The following is a 15,994-nucleotide window of genomic DNA, read 5'->3' on the forward strand; positions in this document are numbered from 1 at the left end:
AGAACGTGCTCCATGAAGAATGCCAGGAAGGTGGAAATGACAGGAACAGCAGCGGGAGGTGCGTGTGAATGCCGGACAGGTGCACCGCAGGGTTTTTAGCGCGGTAAAAGGTGAACGCGTTCTTCATTTGAAGCACGTCTTGCCTCTCAAAACCATGAACAAAGGAGAACTCTGATTTCTCGCAGACTGGCGATTAAACCCGTACCAGTGGGTCTGAGATTACAACGTTGGACACAAATCATGCAAGCGCACTCTTTTGCTTCACTTGTAATTCCATGGCAATCAAAACCCATCACAACACGTGATATACGTGCGTCACAGAAATCTTCCTGGACTCATTTCCCATCCCCTGGGCAAGAAATCTCCTGTAACAACTGACTGATAAAAGCAATTAAACTGATTCTTCGACGAGGGGCTTGTGTGTGTGATGTGCACACGAGTGTCTCGGATGCTTTTTCCTGCGTGGTGTTTGTTAGGATAGCGGTGCCCGGGCTTAGTGCTACGTAGTTACCGAAGTCTCTCCAGTGGCAAATCTCAAAGGGCTGTGAAATTTTAATGAATAACATTGTCACAGAGTGCGAGAGAGATGCCAGTGGCCCGCCGCGGTGGCACTTCCATTCATCGACCCATGAGGCCACGCACACACCTTCTGTCCGCCCGGGAATGTTCTTATTGATGGCAGACTTGATTCTCTTGTTGTCAATTATATTGATTACTTGTGGATGAGTGGAGCTAATAAGGATTGGAGCTCACTTCATTTTTTTGGGCCCTGTCTCATCATGAGAGAGTTACACAGCCATGATTTTCTTATTAACCCTGTTAGCGCAGGACTACGCACAGGCACAGAGGAGCAAATGGGAGAAAGAGGAGGGGGAGACTTGCATTTCTCTCTCCAGATTCTGGTAATTGCAATGATTTGATAACATGTTTTGCCTCACTTTGCATTGGTTTCTTTGCTTTGCTTTGTTTTTTTTGCTTTTTGTTTCGCTTTGTTTTGTTCTGTTTTTGGCTTTTGTTTTTTGCTTTTTGTTTTGATTCATTTTGTTTTGATTCATTTTGTTTAGTTTTTTTGTTTGCTTTTTATTTTGATTAGTTTTGATTCATTTTGTTTAGTTTTTTTGTTTGCTTTTTGTTTTGATTCGTTTTGTTTTGATTCATTTTGTTTAGTTTTTTTTTTTTTTGCTTTTTTTTTTTATTCGTTTTGTTTTATTTTGTTTTGAGATTTAGCGGTCCAAATTTGTTCTTTGTAATGACCACTAAGCTGTACAGTATTGACAATGGAAGCATTTTTTGTGTGTGTTATAAACACTTCTTTGATCATTGTGACATGCTTCACGTTTTCATTCAGCATTCTGTGCCGTTAGTGCTGTTTTTTTCTTTTTCTTCAAATTTAAAGATGTTTAACTTTCACCGATTTTCCTCAAAACACCTGCATTCTTTTCTATTCTGTTGCGCTGAACACAAGAATGCATCCCATGTGAAGGGTCCCGTATCAGTTGAGTTAGTTTTTGAGGAAAGTCTGTTTAATCTTTTCTTCCTGCTTCTTTCTGTCCAGGTGGAGCTGATGATAACCTGATTGAGGGAGGAGAGACTAAGTTCCTGTGTAAACCGGGAGCCAGAAACATCACGGTCATCTTTCAGCCATTGCTTAGGTAGGTCCTGTTCACAAATGTACGTGTCTGCTGAGCACGCTTTATAAAGCTGCATTTCAACAAGCTGTTTAAACTCTCCCCTGATTCATCCACCTATTTCGCCATTACATGTGATTGTTTTTTCCCATTCCTTTCATATTTTTCATGGCCGACGGCCATTACCGCGTCTTTACCGAGCCCCTGCCATTGATTTTGATTTGTTCTGACGGTATCAATTGGAGTGTTCCGTTTAGAACCGCTCCGCATTCAATTTTCCTTTCAATCTCCTAATCTATTGGATCATCGGCCCAACCCACTAATGCCCTGTCATATTACCTCTCTAATTCAGAGACATATCCCAAGCATGGTTGTCCTGCCCACAACGTGACTGGACTTCCCGATACTCCTCTTGCTCACAATTACTTTCGAGCCGTGGTGCATTGATTTTCTGTTTTTTTATTTATCTATTTCTTTTTTTCCAGAGATGGTCAGTGTCACTCTCAGAAGGCTTGTTTTTATGTCCTGGATGTAACGCCCTTTTCAGACACTCTTTTAAAAGATCCTTTGGCCTTAATGCACACTCTGTGGATGTACGGCTTTTGCCTTGCTATACCACAGAAGTATGGAAGCCTGATTCTAAAGCTTTATTGTAGACATTTTAACCCATGTCAAGTCTAGCATATGTTTTATAATAGAACAAACCTTTAAGCCTATTAAGTATTAGGCTTAAGAATGAGAAACTACAACATGAATGATATCTCCAATCATGTGACTTGTTCAACTCTGTTCTTCACATTTAGGGCCTGTTTACACCTGGTCACTTCATGCGTTTTCTCAGATTGGATAGCTATCCGATCGTGAAATGCCCTCCGAAACGCTTTCGAGACGGATTTAAATCTGATCGTTCACATCAGGAGGTGGTCTGGGCCGCATTCCAGATGAAACTGGACAAGTCTAAATGCATGCAAATTTTACTTCTCCCAAAATGTTAGAAAATAAGCGTGTGAGAGCGTGTTATAGGCTATATGACATATTATAGCCAGATATTACGGCGCTTTCCGCAACACGCATCGCCGCAGATGAATCTGTGTATCTCTTCAGCAAACCAACATGCAAACTGCTGCAAATCAAACGGAAAGTAAGGCGCAGACGCTCAAAACACAATCATCTTCATTAAAAGTAGTGAGAGTAACCAGTGCTGATGCCGCACTCTTTCCTATTACGGTCTTTAATCTTGAAATTACTGATGATAAATAAAATGCAGCTCATATCTGTTGCTTTCACTCTGTTAAATTTGCATATAGCGCGTAATGCATAAGTGTAGATGGAACCATTTTAACACATCAGATCAGTAAAATCTCAACAACCGGGTGTAAACAGGCCTTTAATGTCTCATAATGTCTCAGTTTTGTCGTAATGGTACCACATCCTCATTTTGTGTCATATCAGCTTAAATTCTTCTCATGTTCACATCACATTAGCAATCGCAACCTCAATAGTGATGAACTTGTTTTGAGTTTGCCAAACTTTTTGCCCATTTAGTCCATTACAAACTTGTCTTTCGGGATATAAAACATTAACCCTGTAGCTAAATGTCATTTGGGGAAAATACATCTTTTAGCCTGCTGTGATTCTGGCTGTATATTTTACAGTACGCCCACTATGAAGTGGAGGCACCTGCTGCACACTGATATGTTCTAGCCGCGTTCATTAATCTAAATGAGCTTCTATCAGTGTTCACGCGAGCTGGGCGACAGCAGCAGGGGATGGACAGAGGGAGTGTCAGACAGCTGTCCGTCTGAGATGAATGGCAGGCGGATCATCACTCCGACAGTATAGACAGCTCATCTGGTCCCTGCTGGGGTGACGGACCGAACAAATGAATGCATGAATAAACGAGTGACTGCACTCCACCTTTTGCCTGCCGCCACATAATGGCTGCTATCAGTCATAGTCCTCTGCGAGGAGCCTGACGTGTGGCCACCCGACCTTGGCTGCGCTCGTGGAGCTTAATTCTTTGCCGCATTGATACACGTTCAGCCCTATGAGGAAAAATATATCCTTGTAGCCGACTTTGCTTTTGGGAACACGGGCTAATATTGGTTTACCGTAAATTGCACGACTTATCGCTTATTGTCAAAATCATAGGTTTTATCTTTTGATGGATTGTCATATTGTCAGTCAACTAAAGTGACATGTTTTGGTTGACAGAAATAGCATTTTAGTTCATGATAATATGAAAAATAAGACAAATTTGTGCCAAACTGTAGCAGACTAATCTATACTAAACTACATTTTGAATACAATTTATAAAGACACATTATGATACATATTTTGCAGTCTTATTGTTCCTAATTTTTCCTTTATTGTTCCTAAGTATTTAAGTTTTTGTTTTTTTGTTTGGAACAAATTTATTGTTCCAAACTGTTTCAACTTTTTTTATATACCGGTATATATTTTGAGAAATGTGTTAAAGTATATTATAAGCATATTTTGCACACCAAGATTTTTTAATACGTAAAAAAATGGTTTTCACTTGTACTGTATGTCATAATAGGGAAGAAAATACTATCACAACTTCAGTTTCGTGCCAACTTTAAAAACTTTTTTATAGTTTGTTTAGAAAGTGATAAAAATTTATTATAAATATATATTATAACAAATATTTTGCAATTTCTTTGCAATATTTTTCTCATCAGTGTTTTAAATGCGTTTATTGATTATTTAATGTAATTTTTTGCATATTCGTTATTATTACCTTTCCGTGCCACTGTGTCAAAGGCAGCAGATAGACACAGATATAAGTTGTCCAGAAAAATCATACACATATTTGCAATTTATGTGTTGCTTGATTTTTTCAATTGACATCAATGGAAAAAGTTGTTTATTTGTCAACAGAATGCTGTAGTTACAGGGGACACTTGGCCCATGCTAAACCTTGACCCCTTTATTCAACCCTACGCAGCGATCGAACAGCACCTGTGCGGACCGATGCAGGAGTTTGTTTTATCAGTGACCGAGAAGAACCTAAACTTACGTCAAAATCAATACAGGCTCTTAATGTTACTGCCAATCAATTCGCCATGCAATTTGTGATCAATAGTCTCTGTGGAAGCGGCTGACGTTGAAGATCTCAAAGGTGTGGAGTTGATGCTTTTTTTGATTGATGCTGGGCAGGAGCAGTCCGAGGGGATCGATAATACCTTTGGGTAACTTCACACATCTCCAGACCCGCTCACTGTACGCTAATATATGGGTTCTGCTAGCACTGTACAGCTCAAAGTCTGAAAACACTCTGCTGTGTATCAAATCTCCCAATAGATCAATACGGTTGCTCCATAAAGGCCGCTTGTGTGCGTGTCTGTTTGTTTGTGTACGATTCCGTTGCTTTCAACTACCTGAGTCAGTCTGGAAGTACTTTCAGTGTTTTATGTTATGGCCTCACTCACTCATTTGTGGGTTTTTATATTTGTGTGTGTGTTTGGCTACGCATGCGAATTGGAGGCATGCTCACTACAGCGAGAGGGGAGACGGAGCAGGTAGGAGGTAATTTAGTTTGACTTGTGGGGCCTCGCACTGACATTTGAGTGGTATTTAAACCCTCCTGCCCTGACTGAAGTTGGCATTTTGAAAAGGGGGCAGTCTGCGGTTCGCCATAATCTCTCCCCTTGTATGTGTCCGTGCTCAAAGGTGATTAGGCCTGGCAGGGACCAGCGTCTGTGAGATCACACCCCTGCCGGAGAACAGATGTTAGAGCTGCCGGCGGCCCTGTTGCTGGGGTGGGGACGGGGTATATAAACAGAATATTCATATCTATTATTTAAATTAATTGTATTTGTATTATTAGTGATGATAATAATAGTAATACATGTTTCTTGAGCAGCAGATCAGCATATTAGAATGATTTCTGAAGAATCATGTGACACTGAAGACTTGGGTAATGATGCTAAAACAATTATTTTAAATTGTAATAATATTTCATAATATTTTCAGTTTTTACTGTATTTGTGATTGAATAAATACCGCCTTGGTGAGCAGAAGAGACTTCTTTCAAAAACATTGTAATGTTTCCAAACTTTTGACAGTTATTATTTTTTGAGGATGACTTCTGAGGAAACGTTTACCTATAAACCCATACACGAACTCAAACAAAACACTGTCACTGTATCCGTCTGTTCTCATATTTTTTTTTCTATTTTCTGTCCTCCTCTGCCTTGTATAGCTCTGTTTTACAGTCTCTTCCATCAGTTTCACACTTAGATCAAATTATATGTAATTGTGAAACTCGATTTTTATTCCTCGTTGTAGCACTTTTTTTTTTTTTGAGTTTGACATCTTTTTTCCATCCCCTCTTTTTGATCTCTCTCTCTTGCTCTCTTTAACACAAGGTATCAATTTCTTCAAAGGGATGGGAAAAAGCAATTCTGCAGATCACAGAGGATGCTATTTGAGAAGTGTCAAAACTTTTCGAGTTATTGATGGCTGGGGCCAATTTCCTGGACAGTTCTGTAGGTTTTTTCCCCCCACTGGTGGCGTAGAGTTAAATACGTTTTCTCTAATAGTGTGTCAGTTTGAGTGTTTTCAGTGTAGCAGCATTGTGTTTTGTATGTTTTACAATGGTCTAAAAATATACTCTCATGAACATTTTAAAAATATAACACATTCTACAAAGGGGCTTGTAGTCCAGGAAAAAATAATAAGAGGAGACTTGCAACAAGAAGTTTAGAAAGGTAGGTCAGAGTTATGTGCTTGGAGAGCAAATTAACATCTCCCTTGACGTCCATTGTTTTATGTTAGAAGAAGATGTTGTTAGTGGTAGTTCATTGTAAGTTGACAGTATAATCACATGACAGGTTCTTTTGTGCGTATAACCAAAATCCACTTTTATGTTTCTTTCAGGTGTTTATACACTGCAAAAAAAAAAAAATCCCCCTTGTTATCAAGTAAAGATATGTAAATATTTTTAAAGTAAAATACATTTTCTTTTCAAATCAAAACATAAATGAGAATAACGGATTTTCATAATATATAATATACATTTTCCATGGTGTGTGCATCGATGTAACCAAACCAAGATGGAGGCAAAAAAATTTGGGACACAGTCTCAGATCCTGCGTCAACCAAGCACCTGGAATTGAGATGAATGCAAATGCTATTGGATATCTTTTTGCAGGAATCCATCCACTCCTCCATCCTTTCATTCATCTACACTCTCATCCATCCAGTCTTGTCCGGGCATTATCTGGTCATGTCTTGCCCTACACAAGATTGAAAGACTGCCATGATAGGACAGTGCAGAAACAAAGAGCCACGATAAGAGAAAGTCTTTCCCGTTCTTCTACTGTCAGGAAATTCTACGCATATTAGGACCAAGTGACGGTAAAGGATCTAACTGATAGTTGTAGGATATCGTCCTCTAATATGATAAGCACACCCTCGAGGCTTCATCACTGTCATCTGATTGGCTCGTGATGACAGAAAGCTTTCCGCCTGTGAAACTGCAAAAGACATAACATGTTTTCACATTGTTAAACATCTTTTTAAAAGTCGCTATCACCTTCCAAAAGAACATGTCAGTTGTGTGTAGGAGGCTAGCTTTCCGTGGACCATCTGCCAGACATTTCCTGAAGAAAAAGTCAAACTTTAGTGTTATATAAACAAACTGTGCAATCGCAAACTGCCATTAGCCAGAATGGCCTCGCATGTCTCTAAATGACTCAATATGTCAGTTGACAAAGTCAGTTTTTGGTCCATACAAATGTGTTTACCTCTTAGTTTACTGGAGCATGAGGAAGTTCTGGTTCTTGTTGCTTGTTGTGATATGTGGACTGGTGTGAATTTGGTAATGGAGATTATATCAGTGTCATTGCAGATTGTATTAATCTTGTATTTTAGTAAATACATCTAAACCTCAAAAGATAAGCAATATGCATAAAATATTTAAATAAATCATTATCTAAATCTTTTTTTTTTTTTACCCCATTGGCAATTTCCTTTCTCATTTTAAGCCTAAATATAACATAATTTAGAAATTGTAACAAAACAAATGTTGTCAATTGACCGTTCGCAAAACCCCGCCCTCTAACGGTTCTCGTCCAATCCTAGATCAGCAACTGTAACTAAGGAGGAGGACCTCCGTCAAACATTCCGATTTCAGCAAGATAGTGCAATGATGCGCCTATGGCAGTGAGGTCTGCACGGGCTTAAAACTTGCTGTATTTTATGATTGCTTGCAACTATTATTAAAAAAATAGGCTACAAACACGTTTCACTACGGCACTGCGGCCCCTCATCAGTCAGCAAACAAGAGGGAAAAAAAAGAGAAAAAGCACGGACTTACTAATTACGAAACTTTGATGTGGTTGAACAGGTACACAGTCACAAATTCCTCTGGAACTCAAACATTAAACTTCAAAACAAAGTTCGCGCAGTTGCACAACTATTTACACAAATATATCCTTCTCAGTCGGCTACGAGTTATGAATGAAGAGAACAGCATTGAGAGTTGATGGTTTCAGCGCGTCCTCTGATTGCAGTGTTGTGACTGAAATAGCGCGCGCGGGAGCACATGCGCAAAACAGTTTTGTAAAATGATATATGATCAAATAAAAATTATTGATATATAATTTTACAAAACTGTTTTGTGCATGTGCTCCCGTGCGCTATTCTGTCTATACTTTCTGTCGTGCCCTGGAGGATATGTCTGCTGCATTACTCCAAAACCAATCACTTAATGTATGGATCTCAACCCAGCTATGCTATGGTTCTCAATTGTTTGACGGGCGTAGTAACAATAACTAAGGGGCGTGGCTTTTGCGAACGGTCAATTGAGCTTAATTTGTTTGAAATTGAACCTTAAAAATTAATTTAATTCATACAGGCCTATGTGTCACCGTGTGTCTATATCAGACAAAAACAGTATCGTTTCACCACATGTAGCACGAGATTTTTGTTGTGGCTTCTCATTCAGGTGTAGATGCAAATGCTGTTTTTTATGCATCTAACAGGACAAAAGACGCTGAATACTAGCATCAATTGCAATTATCAATGTGCTTTGATCGGAGAGGGATGGAGAGGGTTTGTTTAGCCTGCTTTTAGTGGCCCAGTTGGGGCTTTTGTCAGGCTGGAATAATCTTCTGTCAGTCGCTTTAGTTGTGCAACAAGCATTTTTCACACATATGTCTCTCTCTCTCTCTCTCTCTCTCTCTCTCTCTCTCTCTCTCTCTCTCTCTCTCTCTCTCTCTCTCTCTCTCTCTCTCTCACTCTCACTCTCACACTCTCTCTCACTCTCTCTCCTCTCTCTCTCTCTCTCTATCTCTCTCTCTCTCTCTCTCTCTCTCTCTCTCTCTCTCTCTCTCTCTCTCTCTCTCTCTCTCTCTCTCTCTCTCTCTGTCACTTTTCCTTCCCTCTGTGTTGACAGAGATTAGGGGTGAGCCATCGATCCACCGCTAGTATGTGCACCTTGCAGTGTCTCCAGCTGATTTGGTGTCCTTTCACAACGGAAAGGACAAACGTCGCTCGCACATTTACTTTAGACAGACCACCACAGTTAAAAGTTTCAGAATAAGAGCAAAAATAGTTTTAGTGGTATTTCCCAAGTGTTTAGAAGCCTACTGAAATCCTTTCTTTGTTAGTTGCGGGTTTTTGGCTTGTTCATATTGGGCTTTAAAGTTAACATGTAACAGAAATGGACTCTGTTTACTTATTCTAAAATAGTATTTTATTTTCCTAGTATTTTTTCAGTTTCCAATTAAAGCTACACTGTGTAGGATTTTCTCCCATCTAGTGGTGAAATTGTATATGACTATACCAACTGAATATTACTTTCTAGCCCCTCCCATTCCGAGGGCGTTTTAACTCCTACGGTGGCCATATTATTCCAAGATTAACATGGCTTCCAATTTGACTTCGTCCATGAGTGTTCCTTCAAATGATGAGGTTAACTAGACGTCGTTCTAGCATTATGCACAACTATGCTATAGCTAGCCAAGCAACTATAAAACTTTGAATTTACACAAATAGGCTGAATTACCTGTCGAGAAGAAAGCAGGCAACTTCGGCGTCCCTTTTAAAATCCTTGCTCCTCATGAGCTCTTTCCATCTTAGAAAAGCCACTCTATTGACTTTGGTCTTGTTGATTTGCCTGTCGCGTTGTCATTTTAATTCTCTCTTTCGCTTCTTTGGCCACTCTGTTACATGTCCTCGAGAATATCCTCCATCTTCAACAGGCTTTCAAATCTGCCGGCTGTCACGAGTAATCTCCCCCCCCGCATTCGTCGCGGTGCCACTGAGTGTAAAAGCGCGAAAGGCGAAGCTTGAATTTCCAGCTATGTCCCTCTTTGGCTAATGTATTTTCAAGATGGCTGCCGTCGTTCAAGCGACTCGCTCGTATGTATTATAAATGGCAGATTCTACGCTTACGAGAATACTTGATTAGTTGGTGGAAGTAAATACACATGAATGAGCACATATAATTTTTAAAGAACAAAGTGTTTTTTTGCTAAGAATCAACTTTAAAATACTGTATTTAAACATCACTGAAACAGTACATTTGGAAAAGAAGCAACCTTATGATAATAAGTAAACTTGTAAATAGTAAATTAAAGTTGATTAAATCAAGATTTTTGTTGAGTCCAAATAGACTACTTTCGTATTTGCAGTGTGTTTTATTATTATTGTGAATAATTCCTAGTTATTTCAAAGAAAAAAATTAGTTTGTCCTCAAAATCTTTCATCAAAATATAATAAATTCCCCCACCTCTGAAATTGCTTTCCATTTCAGCTGATGACAGTTCTTTGTCAACCAAATGTTGTGTAGGGACCAATCTTCACAATCCAATCAATTTCCAATAAATAAAATCAAGTCCCTCAAAAGTTTTTTTTATTAAACATCCTTTTTCATCCCTAGTTCACATTATGGAAGTGTATAAATACAGAAGTATATAATACATATATAATAAGTCTATAATACAGAAGTAAATTAGTTCACTCTAAAAAAAACTGCTGGACTGTTTCACTTTCAACCCATGTTTGGGTCAAATATGGACATAAGTATATGCCTCTCGATTTTTACTTCAGCACAATGTCCTTTTGTTCAAATCCAGCCTAAATTAGAATTCAGCACGAGTGTCTCAGCCGGCGTGCAGGTCTTAAGAGTATCCTCAGCTGGGCCTTTCCTTTCTTTTTTCCCCCCCAAATCTTTTCTCATATATCCAGGGATTTTCCTGAATAAATAACCCCTCTCGTATGTGCACAAACACTGTGAGGCGTAGCTGTGAATATTGCACTGCATTATACATCAAAGAGAAACAGAACAGCGAAGAGGAAGACAATGCATTTTTCGGTGGTAAAGGTTAGAAAACAGGCAGAGGGAGCAGCACAGCTATTTGTTTTGCTTGGCGGTGGCGAACATCCGCACTCTTTTTAAAGGAAGGGGGGGGGGGGATTGCTGCTTTGCTGTCTTTTCCTCCTCTTGTTTCCCCTCATCTATGGTATGGCTTTATCTTGCAGATGCCCTTTATCTCTCCCTCCTCTCTGCTGCGCTCCATGCATAAGTAAATACTAAAGAGCTGAGTATCGAACAAAGGAGTCGCCGTGAAAAAGTGCCACTTCAGCAAGTTGCCTCTGCGTCTCACTAACTTTCGAATTTGATAAAGCCACACGTGAGCTTCAGATTGTGGTTGAGATTTGACGGACCAGTGGAGGTCTAAGCCTTGTCTTTTCTTATGGAAAGCTTTCTAGGTTTATCTTTTTGAGTTGAAAGTCATTGTGTATTCCCATTGCTAAGATTTAATGAGAGTAACGCTGAGTGATCTAAACTCACCTAAAGGCACATTGGCTCAAATATCTCTCAAATAACCAGTGGGGGTTTTTTTTGGTTCATTTTTTTCTCAGATTGTGAGGACAGATTGTGGTTTGTTTGTTGGTTGTCTCTTTCATATTTTGTATAATTTTTTTCTTCCAAAGTGACAAAGCTTGGCTGTGTTCAGTATACTTCCATACTACTCTTTATGCAGTACATATTTTGTATACAGATGCTTGACAGCTTTGCCGTCATTGTAATAAATTACATTTTAAAATATATTGAAATAGAAATTTTAAATTATATCCTACAATACAATGCACTCGACTTGACCTTTCATTTTCAATGAATGAACTGGATGTAATACTGATGGACATCATTTTGAATCTGATTGAACGTGAAGGGTCAAGTGACAATACAGTAGCACAGTACACTTTGATAATATGTGTATTACTTTATATACTGATTTAAACTAGTAGGCACTAGGCAGTATATACTGCATATATTGGCTGCATATATACATCATCATTGGCTAGTATTCCAGCAGAAGCAGTAGAGCACCTTTTACTGGTGTCCTGTCTAGTATGAACACTCTCAACAAAAGTTTTATTTTGTAAGTTTCCAACTTCAGTTGCAGTTACTAAAGACACCCCGATTATCACGCTCTGGAATGCGAGCACTGACTCAATTACAACGTCCAGTGCTAAGAGATAGACAATGAGAGAGCTGTTGTCAAGGTGAGTGTCTGGAGACCAAAGAGGAATGGATGAATGCCTTGAATAGAAATGTATGGACGGCCACATACACACATAAAAGGGGATTCAAAAAGTCAGAGACCTCTACTGACAGTGCTTCTTTTTTGTAAGTTATATTAATTAGAAAAATTTGAGTAAACTTTTTTTCTGGGTTTGTTTTGTTTTTTTGTTTTGTTTGGTTTGGTTTGGTTTCATTTTGTTTTCGCGTTTATTTTCAAAAATTAAAAAAAAAATCACCAGCTTTAAAAAAAGCTCCAATGTGGCCTCAGACTTTTGGACTATACACTCACATACTTTTGTCTGCCTTTTGCTCACAGAGTTGGGATGAAACCCCCAAATTCGTACCTCATCAGTCAACAGCCGGCCAGTTGTCATACACACACACGTGCCCTGAGAAGAATAAGGACCACTGTCATGAAGATCTTAGGCAACTCATGAATCGTCCTATGTGTGTTATTAAAGATTAACGCAGCCCAGTGGCTTCTCTAATGCAGTGATAGTCATCACTGCGGCCCGGAATAGCCTCGGCGAGCTCCACACAGCCGGCCATGCATTAAACATGCCTCTCCTTTCTCTCTGTCTCTATCAGGACAGGCACTCTGACCAAAGCGTATCATATAAGCACAGTGCCCATACCACTACCGTTACTAATGACCTTTGACCCCAGCGGGATGGGGCTATCCCTCCTGTTGTCAAGCGAAACTACAGTCAGTGCGCCGCTGGACAGCACCCCATTAATAACTGCGCTCAGTGTTGTGGTCACTCACACACAATGACTTCTCACTATAATAACGGAACCGGTTCCTCGCACCTCTGTGCATCTGATTTTAACCTCCAGTGGTTGGATTATACCCCAGCCAGGAACTTTATGAATTATAGAGGATAGCTTGGAGTGGATTTGCAAAATCTTTTTTTTTTTCTCTGTGGTGCTATCTAGTGACCTTTGACCTTGATGTGGTTTGGCAAAGGGGAGCTGTAGAGGTGACCCAGTTCTTGCGGGATTATGGAATCATTTTCATTATTTTTCTGTTTTTAATAATTTCCCTACACATTTTCTGACCTTTTTGTTGCTTTGTGCCTTTTTTGCCACAACTGTTATCATTTCTACCTTGTTTTGATTATAAAGATCTTTTGTATTTTTTATAATTTTAGAGGTATGTTCTGGCACAGATGTGTATGTGTATGCTTCAGGCAAACATGCTCTCTTCTTTAATAAACAGTCCAGTTAGGTTTAGCTAAATAAATAGTGTCATGAGTGGTTTCGGGCCATTTTGGATTGATTTTTTATTTATTTATTGCAGCTATTTTATAGGCTTTATATTTGTCTATATAATGTTTATATAACGTTGATTTTCTTTTTTCTTTTTTGTATTCCACTGAAGAAAGAAAATCATACAGGGACACATTAGTTTAAATTTGAGTTAACTATCCCTTTAATAATTGGTTATATAATTTCACAGTACCTGTGCAAAACCAGCATACCAAAAAGGCAAGCTTCGCTACTGGTCTGAGGCCATATATAAATGCATTATCATAAGCATAGTCATTAGCATAGTGCTTTTGAAGACATCTAAAGAGCTTTACAGGAAATGGTGATTCACTGACTTGTTTGTGTGCATGTATGCTCCGGGGTTTCGAGGTCAGATGAATGTGGCTGTCTAGATAGCCGAATGGTCTATACCTTTCATCTTAACACCTCAATAAGTGTCCGTATGTGTGTGCGCGTGTTTGTGTGCGTATCGCCGCCTCTTTGAGTTTCACCTCCCAGAGCGGAGGGTAGGTGCCACTCTCTGTTAGCGCCGAGCCACAGAGCTCTGGCAGCTACATCACAGCGGCCTTTGATTCGCCAGCCTTTCCAGGTCGACGAGCTGATGCCTGATAATAATGTTGTTTGATTGCTGAAGTGAAGAAGTAATTGATTGATCCTTTGGCGTGTCTGGGGTCAGGCTTCAGAAGAAAAGCCGGTCTCTTGTGTTGATTCTGGGGACAGATTCCTCTTTCAATCCCCAGGAAGATGAGCAACGGAGGAAGAGAAGATGAAAAAAGAAGAGAGGAGAGTGGCCATTTCAGAGAGTTTCCTAAAAAAAAAAGGAACAAGCTTGTCTAAATGGAGGCCATCTTGTATTAGAGCAGGAGTCTTTTTGTCAGGCCGAGAACTCTTTTGTGGATAAAGAGATGGAGCAGGGACCCCATGTTACATATCAGAAGAAACTGTTCACCCAAAAATAACGTTTTTGTCCTTATAATGAAAATCAATGGGGTCCAAAACAACAACCCACTGGAGCCATTGATACATTCATACTGAGGCAATTTTAGCCTGGCCGATTATAATGTGTTATGTATCATATTAATGTATTAATTTAAATTATTTTTTTAAGATGTTTACATTGCAACCTCATTTGGAATAATACTTGTGCCGATCATAGACTTGTACATTACATTTAAATTTTGTAATCATTTTTTTATGTGGTAGCAGCAAAGAAACCATTAGCTTTTTCACTTTTTATGTAATTTTCACACAAATGAGTTTGAGATCAAATAATAAATGTTGGGACCCTGCGGTATTGTCTAAGAATCATGTATTTGAGATATATACTGTACATAGAGAGAGAGAGATGCACAGCGTTTAATGGCTAATAAACTTTAATTGGATTATTGGATTGGACAATCTATCTTTCTGCATTAATTAAGCTCTGGGTCAAACACTCTTCACTCCTTCTATAATCCACAAAGTGCTTTAGGGAAACTGCCTATTTAAAGGATACAAATTAGAGTTAAATGCAAATCAAAGCATATAATTGACAATTACTGATGATGACCTGTGCCTGTGTTCCTGGCCTGATCATCAGACAGTAACCGCATGCTTCCTGAGTGACCGACATGGGCACACGTCCTGTGCATGAAGAGTATATATCCGAGACTGTTATATTATTTAACAGGTAAAATACTGCACTAAATACAGAGGTTTAACGTTTTAACATTAATGTTTATAGAGCGTTTCTTGTGCACATGTTTGCAAAGCTTCTAATTCCTGTTCAAGCAATGGACTGAATGTGCAGAGCTGTGTTTTTAAACTGGAGATTGAGATGTTTCTAATGATGAATCCGAGTTCCTGGCTCAGGTGGTGTGCCTGCCATGCTGAGCAGGTAATAACCCCCGATTAGACTCTTTATATGAGAGAATGGATGCCGAATACCAGGCCCTCTCTGGAGGAGAAAGACACGAGGAGAAGAGGAGAGCAAATTAGAGAAGCTGAAAATAGGAATGGAGGTTGAAGACGGCTCACTAAGCTCGCATGCTGGTTAGATCCCCGCCAATGTTTACCTGTAAAAAACGATATGCCATCATTGAATCACTTGAATCGTTTTAGAAAAGTCAAAAAAAAAAAAAAAAAGTGTTTGGAAGGTACAAGACAATCAAAGCTTTTTGTTTGTTTGTTTGTTTTCTGTTTTTTTTCTTTCTGTTATGTGTCGTGTTGTGTTGTTATGATTTCTGGTTCCATTAATGATTATTTGTGCATTCACAGTGTTTCATAAAACATAAAACGTGTGTGTGTGTGTGTGTGTGTGTGTGTGTGTGTGTGTGTGTGTGTGTGTGTGTGTGTGTGTGTGTGTGTGTGTGTGTGTGTGTGTGTGTGTGTGTGTGTGTGTGTGTGTGTGTGTGTGTGTGTGTGTGTGTGTGTGTGTGTGTGTGTGTGTGTGTGTGTGTGTGTGTGTGTGTGTTTCCAATTAAAGTTTTTTTTTTTTTTAAAGAAAATATTTGTTTTCACTACCCTCAGCATTTTTTTCTTTAATAACAAATCAGTT

The 15,994-nt window shown here is 39.1% G+C and overlaps 1 protein-coding gene across 1 annotated transcript in view; it reads left to right on the forward strand.

Moving 5' to 3' along the window:
- exoc4 (exocyst complex component 4) overlaps nucleotides 1-15,994 on the forward strand; it is a 108,674-nt gene that overhangs the window by 43,845 nt on the left and 48,835 nt on the right. The window contains exon 10 of the mRNA XM_079623277.1: nucleotides 1,556-1,652. Within this exon, the coding sequence (XP_079479403.1) occupies nucleotides 1,556-1,652 (97 nt within the window). The remainder of the gene's footprint in view (nucleotides 1-1,555; nucleotides 1,653-15,994) is intronic.

Source organism: Phoxinus phoxinus (assembly GCF_949152265.1).
Source record: "Phoxinus phoxinus genome assembly, chromosome: 9".
In the NCBI taxonomy this organism is placed as follows: Eukaryota; Metazoa; Chordata; class Actinopteri; order Cypriniformes; family Leuciscidae; genus Phoxinus; species Phoxinus phoxinus.